The following is a 20,671-nucleotide window of genomic DNA, read 5'->3' as shown; positions in this document are numbered from 1 at the left end:
AGGGTGTAGTAGAATTTAAAAGGCTGAATAATGTGACTGTGTGAAAAATAATGAAATACTTGCATCATTATTTGTTTCTCCATAAAACAGGGACATAGACACTTATAAACCAGTTACTATTGTTTGAGTCTTTCCTCTCTAATTCTGGGGATTAAATCAGCACAGGCTTAATACAACTGAGGAGCTATTAGGTGAAAAAACATAAATCACCCTGTATATTAGGGCCTTGAACATGCCCGTGTTGAAGACATTAAGGCCAGTTGACTCCTGGGCTAAATGTAAAGTAATGCTGAGTAATTTCTCCAATACACCAATGTGCTGTATGCTTCCTCTCGGTCGTTTCTATGCTGTTTGGTGCAGTGTTGACTTCAGAGTGATATTTAGATACTATTTCAACTCCCTATCGCACTTCAGGGCCCTCACACACAGCCCGGACCTTAAGGTTTGAATAGGTTTTTTGTAAAGTTAAAATAACTCTCAAAGGTAATCCTATTTTGCTGACATGTTTCCTTCAATACAGTAATACTGCTATTGATCTCTGTGGGGGAAATTGTCTGTGTGCTTTTCCCACTCTGCAGTGAGGTCAAGCCGCGGAAGATCTGCAACAGAGCAGCGTATTTGGAGCTTGCAGAGATTCAAAGTCCAGGTGCCTGCCAACTTAGACTGTTTGATCCCAGGTTATGTGGTGGAAGGTTTAAAGGTATGATTAGGTAGATTTCAGCATCCTTTACAGCACTTGTAAAATGAAACTGGGTATGGAAAAATGTTTATACAAGGATACAGGTGGTTGACAGTCATTTTTAAAAAACTAAAACACTCTGCTTTATTTTATCTACTTACGGGTATTAATGTGACAGATAGAGAAACTACTAAGTTTCCATACTCATAAGTGTTGCACCACAAATACACAGATGTACATGATATATTTTATGTTTGTTCACTCCTTTATCACAGGCAGTTCCGCTAAGCTTCCATGCTGATAGGGAAGCAAATGTACAGGATTATGGTCCCTACTTAGGCTTGTGTTATTGTAGATCTATATGAAAGGGTTTCCTTCAGCGTCAGTGAAACTATGTCATGAGAAACTAGAGGAAGTTGTCATGACCTGCTCCACCCCGTTTTGTGCAAATCTAGATGCATGCACGGAAGTTAGGTTTCAGATCAAAAGGACACAGGTGGTTAGACGCTTCTCTAGTTTGTGTGTGAGCGTGTGTGCAAGGCCCTTATCTTGCCATGAAGCTGTAACAGTATGACAGTTGCTGGGTGTTTATAGCTTGTCTTGTGGATTAAAAACCAAAATCGTGAAGGTTCAGAGGAAGTCTGAAAAGTCAGCAAGCAGAAGTGTCTCAATTGGACAAGTGAAAGGCAGGGATGGGGACGATCCCGATCGACATTAGGAGGCTTTTGGATGGTAATCTTTTATTCTTTTTTACTAATGATGCTTTTTTTCTTTGGGAATAAGTTTTATCTCTTGATTTTTTACTCAAGAAGAATGTAATGAAAATATACAATATACTACGATACGATTCTTTTGCTAGTGAACATTAAGAGAAAAAACTAAAAATTACTTCTTCCATCTTTGTGTTTTATTTTCTTGCTTAAAAAAGTCTTGCAACAATCATGAGCTTGTGATGTTCAGTTAGCCTACACGAACAGTATTTCACTACATTTGCATGTGCTGCCAGGCCAGCAAACAGTGCCTTTGGAAGAACATTTGCATCTGTTGGTCTGTTGCCGTAACATTGGAGAGGATATAAAGAAATGTAATCAGATAAGCGATGGGTAGGACAACCTGTTTCAACAAGCACGGGTCTTTCTCAGTGGGTAATATTAGCATGTCTAAAATCAAGTTAGCTTTTAACCACTTCCTTTCTTCGGACCTTTGAACTTGTCGTGTCTCACCTCTGTGTTTTGGACTTATTTTCACATGTAAAGCCCGTCATCTTATTAGAAAAGACTAGCAGATACAAAAAGTCTGGAATTCTTAATGGACATACTGTTTATGGACACTTAATATGATGATTAATTTCTCTAGTAGTTGATTAATTGTTTGGTCTAAAATGTCAGAAAATGTTGATCGGTGCTTCTCAAAGTCAAAGATGGCTTCCTCCAATGTCAAACAAAGAGATATAGAGAAAGTGTTCACATTTAAGAAACTGTAATAAGATAACTGACTTTTTTATTCTTAAAAAACAACTCGAACTGTTTTGGAGACAGATTGTTGGTGATATTTAAGTTCATGTGAAAAAAACCTTCACAAACGTTTGAAGCGCAAATACCATGAGCAAATAATAAACAGGTGTATCTAATGTTAGCTTGGTTGTGGGTTAGCAAACTGTTTCTACAGATGCTTCTTCAAAGCCAAATGGAACATGCAGAACAAGCATACCAGATTCTGAGAGAGATGCTCACAGATCTTCTGCTACTATAACATCACAACAATAAGATCCCCTGCCACACTTGCGTACAACTAGTTGGTGCATCTCTAACAGACAGTGGACACCAAAACACAATTATCAAATGTATGTGCTTAGAAACAAGTTGCACTGAAAACTGTTGACAGGTTGTTCTGTTGGAGTGTGTTATAGTGGACAGGTGTTTATATTGTTGTTTCCATCTAGTGTACGGGTTTCATCGCAGTGCTAGATGGCACACGGTGGTTCTCAAACTCTAAAGACATTTAGTTTGTACTTCAAGGTCTGGATTTGTGACTGTGACAGACAGATGATAGGACAACATGTGATAAAAGGATTATGTCTTTGTACTTTAGTATCTTTATCTCTTAAACTCACTATAAGTCTAATCATATAAACTAATCAGTGTTTGAATCCTTCAGAGTTGTGTCCTTTTTAAAACACATCATGGTTGCCATACTTACAGTGCTTTCTGTTCTCTTTAGACTGTGAGCTGTTTGTAGCAGAGCTCCTACAAGATGAAGACCTGACTGAAGATGCCCAAGAGACAAGACAAGTCCTGCTGAATAACTTCAGGGTCGTCCATATGAAGTAGGATTTTACTTGTAGATGCAGCATTAAATCAGCAAGAGGCACAGATAGATGCTTTACTAACCAAGTGTCACAATGTGCTGTCATTACATCATTATCTAAGTTTTGCTTTTAATACCACAGAAGAGCCTTAATTGTTGCTGTAATTGCAGTTTGTAAAATTACATCTCAAGGAAGTCTAATAGGTGTCACCTTCAGGACGGAAAGGAAAGGTTTTAAATATCTCACAGAATAATCTGTGATCAGAATAATTTAATCTTAATACAACATCATTTCCAGTAATGATCAAAAGTTCGTAAACATTCTTTACAAACTGAAACCTTGACAAGAAGTGTGAAGTGAGGTTATACAGGAAACGTCTCTACTTGCTGCCTGCACTGCATGAAATGATTTTCTTGCTCCCTGCAGAGAACTTTTGGGTTCTGTGGTTTTCTATACAGGAAACAGTTACTGAATACTGCTGAAGCTGAGCTGAAGATGTAAGCGCAGAACAAGATTTTAATGCTTGTGTGTATTTTTATTTTACAGGAATCCTCAAGAGTTCCCCTTCAGATGTAAGTAAAACCACCCTGAAATCAAAGTACTACTTTACCTACTCTGACTACACTGATTTCTGTAGTATATTTATGTTTTTGTAAGACTGGATTTTCTTACTTGACTCACTCAGTAATGTTTGCCTTATCTCTCTATTATATATTGATGCATGTATTGAGGTTTAGGTTTTGCATGTGTGTATTTTGAGTGAAAAAAAATGTAATTTCTCTTTGTTGGATTAATAAAGAATGCCTTTTTCCTTCTTCTCCACACAAATGCACGTTTTCATGAACACGCATTCACACACTCAGCGGACTCAAGAGATGAAGATGGTTCTGATGACAACCGCAGTTCCAGTCTGGGTCGCTCTGCCCCATCAGACGACGCCTCAGTAGCTTCTGACTACCAGGACGATGGAGCCCCTGAGTGTAAGTTAACAATAGTCCTGAGTCAGATTCCCCTTTGTGTGTGTGTGTGTGTGTGTGTATGTGTGTGTGGGCTCTTGTGTTATCTTACACTATTTGCGCAGTGCAGAGATCTGAGCTGAAAAAGGCCTAATTCTTTATCTGGGCGTCTATGCGGGGTGAAGCACCTCTCATGGCTTTTTTTAAGTTGAAATGCAAAGTAAAGAATTTTGTATTTGAGCAGCACATAACAGCCCTAATTCATATGCAGCTTGAGGCTCAGTCAAGTTTAAGCAAGGACAATAGATTTAAACGCAGTAGTAAAACGTACATGTCTATATTATGTATGCGTTTCTGCTGAAAGGCTACAGCGTGCACCAACAAAGGAAAATGTAAAAAGGAGGAGTCTTTGTCACAGGAGACAATGCAGTATTCCTCTGAGAAAACCAAACAAATTCACTTTTGACAAACAACCCTCGCCCTCCTCGCTGGCACACCTACACCTCACCACAGGAAGCACAGTCAGACCCTTTTGCTGTATATTGCTGCTCGCCCTCTTAATTTGAAAAAACAGACCACATCTGTGAAATTCCCCCCTTTTGCTGGCCTCCTACCTTGCTCGCCTGCTCTGGTGACATCAGTGACTCCTCCTCCCTCTCCTCCTCCAGTGTGCAGGTACTAGGTAGGCTGGATTCATGCTGGAGAAAAGGGTGGCTGGCTGGTGGTTCACAAAGCTCTGATTAGGGACCTAGAGCTCCCTCCAGTGGCGGATCCTCAGCTCTTGATCTTTCCCCTTGAGCTGTACGTGTGGACTGTGGGAGGCATGAAGGCGGCCCACACAGAGAGGAGGCTTTGTAGCTGCGGGCTAATGCCGTGATTGATTGACCCCAAGCCCCTCTATTCTTTCACAACCGGGGTTTGAAATACAACACTGTACCTGAGGGGCCATGTGTGTTACATCCCTCTCTCCCTGTATCAATCTTTCTCTCTATCTTCCTTTCTCCGACTTGCCCTCCCTCCCGTTCAGACTTTTTGTATTTCTGACTCTATGCTCCAGCTAATAGCCCTTGACGTGACATGCCGCAGGTGGGCATTATTGACTCGTCTGCCTTAGGTGCCCATCTTTACCCTGCGATTTTTAAGCTCCATTCCTGAGGGAATGCTGGACTCATGTGGAATTTCCCGATAAGAAAAAAGAACCTGTTGTCACAGCGTCAGTGCCAGCTGGATTTAGTCAAAACTGATCTCCCTATTTGGAAACGACATAATGAACTCTTCCGTCCTCTGCCCACTGAAGACTAACTGCCGCCTTTCTCTGTAACTTTAGAAAAATAGAGAGAACGAATCACGGCAGATGGTGGAGAAGAAAATCCACAAGACAATGATAATTTAATTTTTTTCAGAATTGTTCATTTCCGAACAAACAAAGCGAGATTTCCTCGGGCAAACAAACAAAATCAAACTATAAAATGCTTAAAAAATTTCCCCTTAAGGCTATTATGGTAACACGCCCAGCTACAAACTACGCCTTCTGTTACTGAATGCGATGGTTGTAAACGCTCTCGTGTAATCTGGCACCATTGTCTGTGTTAAATGGGAGAAATAGCCAATTATGCAGCAGAACCAGAATTTCCTTTTTTCTTTCATTTGCATTTTGCTTTGAGAATTGAAAACTAAACACTTAAAAACACACTTTTCACTGTTGGATCAATAATCATAACATTTTGACTCTGCAAGAAAAATTCCCACCTCACAGCTGTATGTCTTTTTTTTTTATTGCTGGGCGACTGCGACCGTGTTAGCGTAGTGAATGGCCTGTGTCCTCGCTGAAAGGGCATGTGGAGTTCAGAGTTCATTCTCTGTTCACCGCCGGTTGAAAGAAATGGCTCACACTTTTCTGCTGGGCGGTCTGTTTCAATGGAAGAGGGAGGGTTTGTGGAAAATAATGGCACGACCACTTAATGAAATCAGTGGCAATTTTGGAGGAACAATCCTCAATGGTCGACGATTTGGGTTTATTTAAATTCCCTTTTACTCCTTTTAATGCAAAAATCAGCACAAAACCTTTGTTGCAAAAATGAAAGATAATGTAGTGATTTAGAGAAAAGCGCTTGGCTGTGAGGAGATGGTAGAAAATGGAGTTTCTGCTCTCCTTAGTTTAATTGTATCATTTTATTTGAGCCTACTGTACACAAAAGGGACTTTGTGACTCGGAGAATGTATTATCCGTGGTAATCGACTGCCTGCCTTCGCTGCTCTCTGTTCCCTAACCAGAGAGTGAGTGAGTGTGAAGTCGATGGCTGCTTTTACACGCAGGAGGAGCCTGTGCCGTTTGATTAGATGCGGTGGCCTGTTGTCTTCAGCGGACTGGGTGACACCAGATTTGTAATGGCTGACAGGAACAGATGGAGCCTCCATTGTTAGCCTGGGTGTCTGCATGGTAATGTGAACTGAGTTTCACCCGCCGACCGCACCGGTGACCTGACCGCGCCTGCAGCCTCACCCCAGCCTCGTCTGCCCCCTTCAGCACCCTCCACCTCTCTCTCTGACTCGCTCGGTGCTATTTGTGGCTCACACACATTTTCTGGGTTTTTGTTACACTCCTTCCATCGCTCACTCTCGCCATTCTAGTGCATTTTGCATACATAAACAGATATATGCTCTCGATTTTTTCCCCCTGGCGAGTAGAATCTCTTAAACATACACGCACACATGAACACGCATGCACACACACACAGATATAGACCCCAGGAGACAGCAGGAGATGTGGGGCTTTTAGCCCTGTCATGCTGTTTGCAGGTCAAGTTTACGAAGTTGAAATGGCCTGTTTGTTTTCCTTTGATTGGGGAACGCCGCTGGGCGCTCGGGGATGTTTGCTGTGAAGCTGCAGCGATGACAGAGCGCTGCAGGAAGAGCTTTGTTTCAGGAGGCGGGCAGGATAGATGACACTTTCGATATGACTCGCTCTTCCCCTTTGTGATCATAATGTTTCTTTTATGATGTACCATGAAGTCTGCATTTGACCAGGTGTGGAGCTAAAGAATTTATTAACTTAACTAAGAGCTCACGTGCGTTTTATTTTATGCTATACTCATTTTTTTTTGAGCAATTAAACGTACAAGCTTTTTCTTTGAGATGATTTACAGTACAAAATCTGGAAGACATAAGAAATGTCTCAGAAATCATTTTATTTGACATATAGGAAGGTAGTGATTCAACTGACGATGAAATGTAATTATACTGTCAGGTTAGTATGTTATTATTTAGTATATAAAATACACATATTGTGCGTGTATTGTACAACATATTGTAAAGATCAGAATTTCCTAAAGGCTAAGCAGATTTCTTCATATTGTTTGCTTTAGGGTTGCAGCAATTAAATAAAGGATAGAGATCAGTGTAAACCAAAGCCGATGTCCTCAAATGTTTTCTGTTGTTCACGACCCAAAAATGTTCAGTTTACGCTGAAATTTAGAGAATTATGACTTTTACATTTAAAAATATCTAATAGATTATTTCAGTAGAAATTGGACAATTGCCAGTTTATGTCAAATTGTTGCAGCTGAAGTTTGTATCGCGTCCAAAAATGTTTTAATTAAATGTTGCATTAAACAAAGATAAGCTACATTTCGCTCCAATTCAGAAGCAGGAACAAAGGAACTTTTTGCTTTAAAGAATGACTTCAACCTTAAATCAAACACAAGTTTTATCTGTAAATGCAGGTGTGCTCTGTTGTGTACTTTTATTAAGACAGCAGGACTCATGCCAGTGATTACTGCGCTCGCCCAATTTCCTGAACCAATTACTTTCAATAAAATGCCGTCGGATAACCAATCTGAAGTTATGCGTCGCTGTTGCCTGTTCCTCATTTGAATAACAGGACCCAATGCACAGTATAACATTATTACACGCTGCTGGAAAATAGAATATTAAATCTTAAATTTTGTCATTTTGGCTGAAGCTTGAAAAAGCTATATAAAGTGAAGTGCTTTTGAGGGTGCATGCCCGGGTCTCTTGGCTGGTGAAATTGGGAAAAACGATGCCAGCTGACGGATTTATGCTTCATTAGGGGGTTAATCAGCAATATTTAAAGCGCCAACTGGCCCTTGAGTGTGTTTGAAGTCAAATTAAGTCATGGAGGAAACGGAAGTCTCTGGATGCTTCACGGGAAAAGAAATTAAACTGGATTAAAAGAAAGAGAGAAGAAAATGATGAAAAATGTCTCCTTTATTTGCTTTGTGACGTTTTATCCGAGGTTGTCTTGTGTCTTCATGCAGCACCTGGACGGTGTTTCGCGTGTGCATTAATGACCTCCTTGCAGGTTTGTCGGCCTCTGGTCGTGCTGTCTGCCCACATACTGAACTTTTGACCTCTGACCTCTTGCTTGGCCAACCTGTGACCTGTCTGCGCTCGGTCCAGGGTTGTGTGAATGATTGGCCTTCTTGTCACAGAACTCCCATCAGTCACAAAGTTTCTTTGGAGTCTGCGAGAGCTATCTACTGTATCTATCGGTCACAATATCTGCCTGGAGATTAATTTTTCAGTCATTTATCGGTGTATGGATTTCATGACATTTGGATTGCGGCTGCTAGTTTGCAAGGAAGCGAGGGATATGTTAATGACCTCCTCCCTTTCTCATTCTCCTCCACTCTCTCCTCTCCTCTTCTCTCTTCGTGTGCTTTTCTAGAAACACACACACACACACACACATTACGAGGCAGGAGCAGGCTCTGTGCATCGCTGCGACTGCTTGCCACCAGGGTTCAAAAGTTCATTCTATTCCCCTTGGGCTACTGTGCTGCTGCAGATGCTGATAGTCTTCTCTCTCTCTCTCTCTCTCTCTCTCTCTCTTTGCCGGCTGCCTTTCTCTCCCTCTCTCCCTCGCTGTTTACACTATTAATCTTGTACACTCTCTCTCACACACTCACTCACACGGCCTGGCAAGAAGAGAGCGGCTTGAAGGGGGGATTTGGACGTATTTAACCGAAGGGCATCCATCACTCTCATCTCCGGCTTCACCCCCACCAAAAGCCACACCATGTAGTGTTTTTTGCATCCTCCCGGTTTGTAAGCCCTCTGATGCAGCTCTCCCCTCATTTGCTTTGTTTTATTGTTGCACTGCATATAATTACATCCCTCCGTTGCCTCTGGTGTGGCGTCGTGTTGAAACCCAGGGAAAACAGGCGAAGGTAAATGTGCAGCAGTCCATCTGTAAAGAGGCACATAGGCAGAATGCAAAGTGGGAAGCTGGGGCAGGGTGGCTCCTAATCTCCCCCAGAGCTGTCAATGTCACAGACAAATAGCAAAACTATCAGATGCGGCGGGTTCACCCAGAGGTTAGCGTTCCCAGGTACCTCCTGCATTCACTCCCTCTCTTTCTCCCCCTGCCTTGCAAATGAGAATTTGATTTTGCCCTCCACTGGAATCCATTTCTGGAGATGAATGAAGTTTCAATGCCAAGCCCAGGTGGCCCCGCTGATTTCTTAGGGAAATAAATGGAGATGGGAGAGATGTGTTGGCCTGTACACAGACAGTGACACGACGGCTCCCAATGCCTCTGGGATCCCTCTGTTTAATTGTTGCTGTAATGTAGCACTTTAAGGTCATTAACATGCCCTTGTGGAGTTATTCCAGGATGTTGGGGATGCATCCCTCTTTACGCCGGGGTCTCTGCACGGCTGGAAAAAGTCTGCAGCGCGTGTGTGCGCCAAGTGGGACAGGGCTGCCGTGGGCTTATAAGCTGTAGTAAGAATCGTTATCTGTGATGAAAATGTTTTGACCATTGATTCACAGATTCCTGAGCTGTAAGTTAGCTTATCTCAAAGAGACAAAATCAGAAGCTGAGGGATTGGTAAAATATTTCATAAAGAAAGGAAGTAAATTTAAAAAAAAGCTCTAATCAGCCGTATTTAAAGAAAACAATGATTTATAATTTGAATACTAACCAGTCTGATAGCAGTGAAAGACGTTTTATTTAATGCAAGGCTTAAATAAACAAGATGAAATTATTGATTTTTAACTTTAGTAGGTCCGGCTACTTTGCTTAATCTTCAGTGCCATCTCGGTTACTCAGAACAATTAAATATGAGTGCAAAATAAAAATAAGCATCACGCTTGCTGTTTCATATAGCGGTATATTTTTTATGAGTTCATTTGTACATTTTCATAATATCAGTTTGAAACGACTTCTGTGGCAGTTACTGTCACAGAGGAAGATTTACCGTTTTCCTCTCAATGACGAAAATGCAAATTCGATCCTTTTTTTCCGGTTTATTCAGTCATTTATTTTTGAACAAATTCATGAAGGGTGCATTAAAAAAAAGTTTAAATATTATATAGAACAAATGATTTGTGGAAAAAAAATCACAATGATTTTGTTATTATTTTACCAACTTGTCACTTTGAGCCTGAAGTTCTTTATCGGCACAATTCTTATGTTTTATTTTATTTATTTCAAAATCATTACTATTTCCTGTTGCATCTCCAACATATTGTTATTTGTTCCAAAAAGGTCTTTATATAAAAGATTTAAAGGAAATCTGCTAAAAGATGTAATTTAAACATATCACAGAAATTATATGTACAGTAGGTCTACAGATTTAAAACACAATAGTGGCATTTAAGAGGGAAAACTTTCCAGAATAAATATTATTTAAAGTATTTTTGAGAACTGTTATTTGATTTATATAATTCCCAATAATTAGAAATAATAATAATTTGTTCCTCTGAATAAAAAATAAGCTAATTTGATGTGTAATCACCTGCGTCAGATTCAAGCACGACTCTTTTTTCAGAGCTTCTTCATGGACAGAAAACATTTCCTGTGACACCTGTTGCCCACGGACTGCCAGGTGATTTATGGAAGGAGTCAAAGAATAATGACATTAATTGTTTATTGGCAGTATATGTAACAGCAGTGGCTATAAAATAAGAGCAATTATATAAAAAGGTAATAGACATGAGATATTGCTGAGAACGTACAGTGCAATAACATGGCCCCTTGAAAACATATTTTTATTTACTATTATTGCTAAAATTATGTTTAAAGCGTTTTAGTGGAAATAACAGGCACATTTTAAAGTTGCAATAACTGCACATTGAGAGGGCGAGTGTGTGGATTCTCTCTGAGTGTTTGTGCCTCCGGGCTCCGTCGTTGACTGTGTTATATCGGGTTTTATCACAGATATGCAGGCTCTCCTGTGGGCCCGAACTCCTCCATTGTTGGTATTTATATTCTTACTCCTTTTTTTCTCTGTCTGTGTCAGTGAAGCAGCTGAAAACCATCCCCAGCGATTAGAGGATCATTGTATCCGCAGTTAAGCATTTGAATAGTGGTAGTAAATCTAGAAAAGGGAAATTCAGGGTCGCTGTATACGCTGCTTATGGCTGCCCAGGGGGAAGCCGATGTCACATAGTAAATTTAGCCCCTTAGTGTCTTTACAGTGGCCGGCCTGTGATGTTTGAGCGTAGAAATGGAGCAAAAAGGAGCCTCAAATTACTTCATATCTATACTTATCTATATAAAGAGGCACACAAGTATATATTATTTTTTCCTCCAAACTGCATCAACTTTAACAGACGCAGTCGGACAATAAAAGGGACAAACAGCAGATATCTCTGCACTGCCTTATATTTATAAGAAAACCAAAACAAAGTATTTACCTGATCAAGAAAAGTTTTATTTCTTCATCAGACGTGAAGTTTTATCTCAACTCAGATGGAGACATTTGTTGTTTAATCTGATCGACATCCCTGATTAAAAAAAGAAAAAGAATCCTTAATCACTCCTACATTAATTCTCTGCCCCATTAAACATTATTAGACATCCATACAGGCATCATGTGGCCTGATATAATGCACTGCATGTTTTCTTTGGTTCAAACACATGCATTAGGAGGTCCTAAACACGGTTTATGTATCGATGACTGGAGTCCTAATCAAATCAGGGGGAGGATGGGAGGGCAGGGAAGACATTCTGCCCTTAACCTCAGTGCCTCTCAGTCTCTCTCCTCCCTTTTGACGGCCGCCTCGCTGGAGGGACGCGCAGCAGAGGCCTTCTACTGTAATGAGGAAAAATGTATCAATTTAGCTTGGCCCGCGCGCAGATTGAGCGCCGGGTGGGTGAAGGTGCACCGAGTGAATCCTTTTTCCTAATCAAGGACAGTATCGAAGAGGATTGCGGTCTCGCTCGCTTCGTCTGTAGAGTCAGCAGCATTCCTCCCCTGCAGCCCCCTCAGGGCCGGGGAGCCTCTCTCTGCCTTCTGTTTCACCTCATCAGCAGAGTTCACACGGGGGTCAGGTCCTGCCCCCTGATGCTGCATTCAATGCAATACCTCTTGCATCGAAAGGCGCTGTGAGAGCCCCCGCGCTTAAGGACTGAGCAAAAGAGAAAGAAAACATACGAGGACTGGCTGATTTTGATTTCTACCTGTGCTATGAGGGCGGTCACCTCTGCTACTCGCTCCTAAATACAGCAGTTCATCTCGTAAAGTGGCCCGTGTAAACTGATGCATTTCCCTGTAGATTATGCTGCCAGTGTGTTGTGTTTTTGGATGTAGTTTTATCTTTTCCTCTGGATAAAAAAAAACTATGATTCTCTTGCTTTGTAGTTACTTTCTATTTTTAGTTATCTATGAGAGAAAGCATAAGGGTCATTTTAATCCCTGGTCCTTTGGCAGTTTGATACAAACAACGACCAAAGCAAAGAAAGAAAAATAAACTTGTTTTTAGGGAATATTATAAATATACAATAATTACACTTCAGCCTCTCACAGGTTAGTATTTCAGAGTTAGTTTTGTTTGCCTCTGTTCGGGTTCAATTAAACACTTTATTTGTCATGCAGGTTACTATCCATTTAACAGTTGTATATTTATGAAATTCATATAAATAAAGCATTGAAACAAACAGCTTTGCTATTAACTGAATCTTATCGACTGCTTCAAAGTAACACAGCACAGCTCGAGTAGAAAACAGCTCTCCTTTTCCCCAACTGAGGGCCGTCTCAACCACAGGTACTTCTGCTGTGTACATGTGTTATCTTTCTCATGAGCAGCCATGACTGCTTCTTGTTGTTCGAGCAGACTACTAAACAGTAACGCTGCATCTCGTTGGCTCGTTGTTGGTGTTTTTTTATAAGCTTTGAGGATTTTTTTTCGGGTAGAGGAAATGACTCTTTTTCTTGTCATGATTTCTATGCTCACTCCGCACCAGCCTCGGGTCGCCAGCTGGAAGAAGATGGGTTACTGATAGGCGAAGTATCCTGATAGTAAAAAAAAAACAGACAAAAGAATTGCCATATGTGCTCAGATATGTAAAAAGACCTCCTCAAAAAAACACTATAGGCGGACTACTTGGCAGCAAGCAAGAGAGCAATTTTAAGTCGCTGGCTTGCCTCCAGCTCGTAAAGGAGAGATGTGTTTAACTACATATAAAGCAATAGAAGTATGATAATGTAAGATTACAGATGCGATTGGACGATGAGAACGGGACCTAGTTCGGATATACACCCGCCTAACAAAAGTCTGCAACTGAAACTATCGGAAATGAAATTGTGAAACGTAAAAGGGGATGTGAAAGAAAAGGTTACCATCCTGATTAAAACATATATTTACACTATCAAAGTATTCTGTTACAAAACAGACACAAAGAAAACCACTTGAGCATAAGGAACTAGTAAAAGCCAATTTCCCCATTTTTTTATTTTAAAGATCAATTGAATCGACGGATTAATCGTTGATGAAAATAATCAGCAGTTGCAGCCCTGCGCAGATGAAACAAGCATCACAAACGTCTAAAAATATACAATATAATTTCAAAAGCACAGAGGATCACAGGAGTAAGGATTTTCAAGCAAACACTGTGAACACAGGACACATAGACAATCACTAAAAAGAAGAGAGCCGACACACAAGGCAACAGATATTTGACATCAGAGTCATGTCGACTTCAAATATGTTAGATTCATTTTTATTTTCATGTCTTTTCAAGCAGTTAGCCTGTCTCACAAGGTACTACAAGACACTGCATGTATGTAAAACACACACATATAATTTTAAGTAACATGATTATGTACAGAAATTAAAAGAATGAAAAAGCAGAAGTAGATAAAAGAGGGAGGCTTTTTTCTCCTCACAGTTTTTCTCAGTGGAACGGGCTGTCTTAGATGTTTCAGTAGCCGGGGGTACCACAGTGCTCCTGCCTGTTGGAGTACACGTCCCCCTGCTGTGACTGAACCCTGCCATTGATGTCGTTCCTTTCGTCTCACAGAACAGATGCTGCAGCGACCGCTCGCTCCATCTTCTGTAGCATCATCAACATCTTCTGTGCATTTCTTGTGTTTTCATAACATCTTTGTTGCATTATGACCACCGTTAGATCTAATGTAACATATTAGCCCTCCCACCCAACCATTTCCCTTCATTTTGATTCACTCTCTATCCAGCCTTTGATTGACTTTCAGCCTAAGTAAAGTGGATTTTAATGAGAGAATACATTAACTCCCTCTGGTCATGCTTACATAAATCAGCCTTTTCTTGCGGGATCAACTGCTGAGCTCATAACACCATGCTGGGAGAGTGTGAATAACCAAATGAGAGTGCGGCTGTGGCAAACCGCTGGCAGCTCAGATGCATTGTTGTGTATCCCCCCCCCCCCTCTTGTTTCAAACAAGTTCAGGAAGGCAGCAGAACGGAGCACTCATCAGCGCACAGGTCAGCCTGCTTATGGAAATGTTCATATGTCAGGATCAATTAAACACATATCTCTGGTCAATTTCTATTGATTATCTCCCTCCATTTGGAAATGAGGATGACTCACATCTTTCCTTCCTGATGACCACCGAGAGCAGTTAGATTCAGTTAGCGGCGCCTTGCAACTCCTCACCTTGATTTACAAAAGCAGCTCGAACATCACATCTGTCTGCTTCTCTTTGTTGGTAATTGCACTCAGCTAAATAGGTTATGCTGAAATATCAATAAATTGCCATCAAATTAATGTCAATACCAAAGCTGTGGATGGTGCTAATTAAAACGCAAAAGGGATGAAAATGAAGTCAAGGCATTGCCCTGAATAATTGATAACGCAATTTATGATTTTTATGAAGGAGTGCCGTCTGTCTGCGATTTTTGATGAGGGCTTAATTAGATGCATTAATGTGTCTCTCTGTGCCTGTAGTCAAACTCAAAACTCAAACACCATGATGGTTGTTGGGGTATTTTAACGCCCTAGATTGCTTATTTTCAAATAACATTACCTTGGAATATCCACTTAAAATTGCATGGGTCCCAAAGAGGTGTTAGTGTGTAATTTTCATTAAAGGAGGCATTCGTTAGTGCCCGACCAATCAGGTCCTGCTTTTGTTCAGGGTGGGATTAAGCATCATCAAGCAGTGTGAAGCTTTTAGCTCGTGCTGCTTCCCTGCGTACGTGCTTCACCCAAAGTCCATGTTTGGTTGCCGAAGTGAGGTCAGGTCACGCGGCGTCAAAGTGTTAAGCACGCATGAATGTGTAATGTTTATTGACTCCGGCAGATCAGAGTGATCCTGTGTTGATTCTGCACCTCCTCATCTATTAGCCGGGCTCGACCTTTTTGAGATAAATGAAGAGCGAGGTGAGCAGACGGATGAGGGGATTAGAAGTGGGCCGCAACAGGGAAGCAGATCCAGAAGAGAAAAAAAAATGGACGGACTGCCGGCGGATAGATGAGGTGGGGGAGCATAATGATAGCTGTTTGTTATGATGTACTGAATCAGGTTCTCTTTGACAAAACAGTCCTTAGCACCTGTGTATTTATAGTGTCACCGGTCAGTCCATCCACAAAGGCAGGCTGATGATATGTGAGCGTGTTAGTGCGGTGAGGTGTCTGGGGCTCTGCTCTGGAATGACCCGCTCATCCGTCAGGCCCACGAGCTGGAGCGGTGCGGGGTTATGGGATCACAGGCTGGATTGTATTGAACTTAAATCTCTGGGAAGTTAGCCAAGCAAAAAGCTGCACGCTGCTCTCTAGATCAAAGTTATTCAGACCCTGAAAATAAACTCCAAACCACGTCTTTGAGAGAGAGAGAGAGAGGAGCCCATAGATGGAGTCGGCGTTCAACCTGGAAGCCTTTTCATGTCCTGATTTTTATGAATGAGATTGAGGTTCCTGTTTGTCTCGTGGTGGGGGGATGCTCTTTATTTAAACCAGTTGTGGGATGACATGTTTGGTTTTTCCCAGCAGTTAAACAGGTCCTCTCTGAGGGGGATGTACTCCAGGCATTTCCCTTGTCATCAGTGGTCTGAATGGGGTGTCATACCGACTAGTGTAAATGGTCTTTAAATTGTTCCTGTGTTTCAAACTAACAAGGCAGTTCCTGCTCTCCCTTTGCCTTTTTTTCCCCCTGCAAGGCTAATGCCTGTTGACTAATGTATTCAGAGGAAGCTTTGTTTTTGACACATGGGAAAGCCAGGTACTTCAGTGCAAGCACAGGGCGGAAGAAGAGCATTGAGGTCGACCCAGAGGTCTGCTTTACAAGTTCCCCTTAATGACAAAAGAAGAAGCACAGAAGCACATGTTCTAATATGTTTACTGTGATTATAATGTCTACAGTGAAAAACATAATCACATATAAGTTCCTCTTTGAAACTACTTCTCTCCAGCACAAGTCGCTCAGTAAGCTAAAAACTATGTGCACTGCATTGTCCAACAACTGCACTAATTAACTTAAGCCTCTTAAGCGGTGCAATTGTCCTCTCATCTCTAACATTTGACTTTGCAAATTGAAGAGAGTTGTTTGAATTTCCACAGGAAGGTTACTCCCATTAAAAGTGCAATGTGAGCTGATGAATGGACTGCAGCGCTCAGCAGCACTGTACATGTATTGATCCCCAGTTTCCTAAAGCCTTGCACGAATGTATCTGATCCACAGGGTTGGAGACTTGGTATGCATGCTGTGTGTTTGTGTGTGCGTGTTTTGCCTTAGGAATGAAGTAGGTGCACATTATCAGACGTGAGTGCTGAAACCATCAGTCGATTATTTAATGGGAAGAAACTCTTTTAAGAACTTGTTTTTTAACTAATTAATCAAGAAAAATACAAAAAGTCTCTGTTGCTGCTTCTGATTTTTCTATCATTGTAAATTATATATATTTGCTCTTTCTTTGGGAACATTTTAACTGTTTTCTACCTTTGTATTAACTAATTAACTCCCTCTGTTCACAGACTTTGACATCCCCCCTGTGGCAGTCCAGGACCTCAGCAACATCTTGAAGCAAGGCTACTTGGAGAAGAAACGAAGAGGTATATCAGCATAAAAATACGAGCCGATAATCTAAAAATACTTGAAAATATATATAAAGAAATGATTTTAATATGGGCTGATCATTGTCATCTTTCTCCAGATCACAGCTTCTTCGGCTCAGAGTGGCAGAAGAGATGGTGCGTTTTGAACAATTCAATATTCTACTACTTTGGGAGTGATAAAGGTTCGTTTGAAACGCCGACATACAGAAACAAAACAGGCTCATAGATTGAATCAGATTAAATCCTCACGTGTGCGCTCCCCTCTGCAGATAAGCAGCAGAAGGGTTCCTTTTATATCAACGACTACAGCGTGCAGCTGGTGACCAACCTGAGAAAAGACTCCAAGAAAAACGCCTGCTTCGAGCTCTCTGCTCCCGGACGGCGAGCCTTCCAGGTGTGTATCACCACAACAAGCCTGTAAATATCACTGAGATAGAAAAGTATGTTTCTAGAAAATCTAAATAAAGGAATATGACTAGATTGTATTTTTAAAATGGTACCAAGACTTAATGAGGCTATGGTAGTGTCCTTACTTAAAATTAGCCCTTCTTATCCATCAGTTATCTACATCACAGCAAATCTGAGCTTATAACAGATACTTTTCTCACTGTCAAAAATTAATTTAATGGCTCCTTATAAAAGAACGTTAACCTTATTTGACTAGTGGATTAACCAACAAATTGATCAACACAAAAATTAACCAACATTGATTCATTGTTTTCCTTTTTTGAGCAAATGTGCTAAAATCTTTGACCTTTTGGACGTTATTTTTTAATGGATATGTTGACCTTGTTTTATAGTTTGGGATTTAATAATAGTATTTTTGGACATTTTAAATGACAAAACAACACATTTAAGGTCTTAAACTTGGACTTAAGAAAATTAGGATTCACATTGTTTTTGTACATTTTATAAACCGGCAATAGATAATAATCATCAGAGTAAATTATAATTGAAATCGTCATTAGTAGTTGCCCTATATGTGATTGTAATGGCAACATATGGTTATGTTCTGAAATATATTTGGATTGACTTCACAAATCCAGTCCAAGTCCGTCTTTAACCCATGTGAAGGACATTTTCTTCATGTCTGTGTGGCACATAAACACTGTTTTCTGGGTCACCAGGAATTTAATTTAATTTAATTTCAGAGACAGATTTAACGGATGTTTCCCTTTTTAAAAAGGGGAATTGTTATTTGCTCTTTTTCTTCCTTATTTGACAGCTAGGAAAAGATTTTATTTTACGGCTCGGAGATTAAGAATCACTTTTATATCTGTGCACCGTTAGATGTGATGATAATTGCGAGTTTATTGCCTCTCTTTCCCACCAGTTCACTGCCAGCAGTCCTCAAGAGGCCAGGGAATGGGTGGACCAAATCAATTTTGTTCTTAGAGGTAAGAAAGCTCTTCTGTTTTTGTGGTTCCTTTTGCATGTGCTGTTTTTCAGCTTTGTGTCTTTTATAAAGATGTGTGTCTTATAGATATAGATATAGAGATCAAATTGACTTGAATAGCTCCGTCTATTTTCTACTTGAGTTTGGTTGTTTCCGAGGGGGAGAAAGGTCAGAAATGAAAGGGAGCCCTTTATCATCTCTGACTCAGAGGAAAACCACCTGATCCATCATTAACAGCCGAACACACCAGTCCTGAATCTCCTCATTCGACATGTCAACCACCATGTCATGTGCACCATCATACAGCACCCCCCCACCCCCAACCACTCCTCCCCTAACCCTCCTACCGAATTCCAGCTTACAGGAAATTGATTGGTAGCTGTTCTGGTTATCCTCCAGTGACATTGATTTCTGCTTGGCCGCTGGTGTACGGCAGAGGACCTGATACCCTGTGTTGCAGCGGCCAGTCGCCTGCAATGAGACGGCTCCTCCATCTGAGCGAGCACTCGTGCCTAGTCTCCTCTAAAATGGGCTCGGCCCGGGCCACTGATTTGCGGGAAGTAACAGACACTGTGCAGTTTGTCTTACTTCCTCCCAGCCCAGTTTTACTACCAAACACAGTCTGATCCTGAACTCGTAGGTGATTATTTACCCTCCTCAGCCTCTGAGTCAACCTGAGAACAATGCTGACTTTTCTTCTCAACATTTACTTTCATTTTCGGGTCCTTTATAAAAATGTATTTTATTTTCAGATCATTTTAGGCCTTCTGCTTTTATTTGATAGAGATATTAAAAATAAATATAGGAACTGCAAGGTGAGGGAGGGAAAGAGAGGGGTGTGACAAACAAGGAAAGGTGCTTTGTTGTATTTAGTGCTGAAATCTACAATTATCAGTTAATCTGCAGATTATTTCCTAGATTAATTGATTTTTTGTTTGGTGGATAAATGTCAGAAAAATATAAAGAATGTCCATCCCTGTCTTCCAGGTAATGTCTTTGAATGTCTCATTTAGTCAGTCAGAAATCCAAATCCAATATGAAATAAACCAGATAAAAAAGCAGGACATCTCCACATTTGTGAGGCTGACTTTAGTTATTTTTTGGTTTTATATTTTGGTTATTTTTCTGTTGATCAACTAATCGCTTAGATAGCTAATTGTTGCAGCTCTTTACATATGGTATAATCACAAGGCTGTCGATTTGCTGGTTTCTTCTTCCTGCTATTTTAGTAGTTTGAACTATTAACTGGACAAAACAAGCATTTTGAAGACACAAACCGAGGCTCTAAAAGATAAAAGCCATTCGCTTTAATAAACTGATAGCTTAGTGAAAAAAACTTGTAAGTAGTAGTGTGTTTATGGTATGGAAATAAGCCTCCATTGCTTGTTGTTGCTACTTCACAGCACGTGTCAGAACCCTTGGACTATTTCTCTTACTTCACTCTTTAATGCACGTGTGAGTCTTTTGTGCCACGCTGTGCTCCATATTGACGCTAACGCTGCCCGTCACATTGTTTCTCCTTTCCTCCATAGATCTCAGCTCCAACTTCATCCCCGTCGATGACGACGAGGAGGAGGAAGAGGAGACCTATGATGACATTGAGGGGGTGAGCGGCCCTCCCCCGCCTCGGCCCGGTGCTGCCCAGCTCCCGCACCTGAGGGGCAAACCGGGAGGAGGGCATGAGTCAGGGGAGGTCGAAGAGGAGGACGAGGATATCTACGAGGTGCTGCCAGGTATGAGAATATGGGCACACGAGCACCCACACACACACACACACACAAACTCTCATGATACTCAGTCACACAAATAGACACAGTCGCTCTGCCACACACACACACACTCACACTCGAGCCCTAGGGGATTTTTTCAGCAAGAAGCATCAGTGATGATCTCCCCTGGCTCTGAAATTTGTGTTTCCAGGTGCCTCCCTAACACCACTACACCCAGACTGATCACTCATTTTAAATCAAGCCACACTAATAAGCTTGTCAGGACTGAGGTTGCTGCTGCAGAGGCACACAGGATCCTCTTCATCCCGACTAAAACCAGCTTC

The 20,671-nt window shown here is 41.1% G+C and overlaps 1 protein-coding gene across 1 annotated transcript in view; it reads left to right on the top strand.

Annotated features, from left to right (window-relative positions):
• Positions 1 to 1,180: 1,180 nt before the first annotated feature.
• The window catches only part of skap1 (src kinase associated phosphoprotein 1), a 31,278-nt gene continuing 11,787 nt past the window's right edge, over positions 1,181 to 20,671 (top strand). The window contains exons 1-9 of the mRNA XM_069665074.1: positions 1,181 to 1,411; positions 2,900 to 3,005; positions 3,534 to 3,559; positions 3,851 to 3,967; positions 17,142 to 17,219; positions 17,321 to 17,404; positions 17,492 to 17,616; positions 18,556 to 18,619; positions 20,151 to 20,351. Coding sequence (XP_069521175.1) covers positions 1,372 to 1,411; positions 2,900 to 3,005; positions 3,534 to 3,559; positions 3,851 to 3,967; positions 17,142 to 17,219; positions 17,321 to 17,404; positions 17,492 to 17,616; positions 18,556 to 18,619; positions 20,151 to 20,351 — 841 coding nt within the window. The 5' untranslated portion in view covers positions 1,181 to 1,371. The remainder of the gene's footprint in view (positions 1,412 to 2,899; positions 3,006 to 3,533; positions 3,560 to 3,850; positions 3,968 to 17,141; positions 17,220 to 17,320; positions 17,405 to 17,491; positions 17,617 to 18,555; positions 18,620 to 20,150; positions 20,352 to 20,671) is intronic.

Source organism: Semicossyphus pulcher, unplaced genomic scaffold, assembly GCF_022749685.1.
Source record: "Semicossyphus pulcher isolate SPU_LCO1_2020_fin unplaced genomic scaffold, fSemPul1.0.p SCAF_16, whole genome shotgun sequence".
Lineage (NCBI taxonomy): Eukaryota > Metazoa > Chordata > Actinopteri > Labriformes > Labridae > Semicossyphus > Semicossyphus pulcher.
Note: the sequence above shows the minus strand (reverse complement) of the source record. Positions and strands in the feature narration are given on the sequence as shown.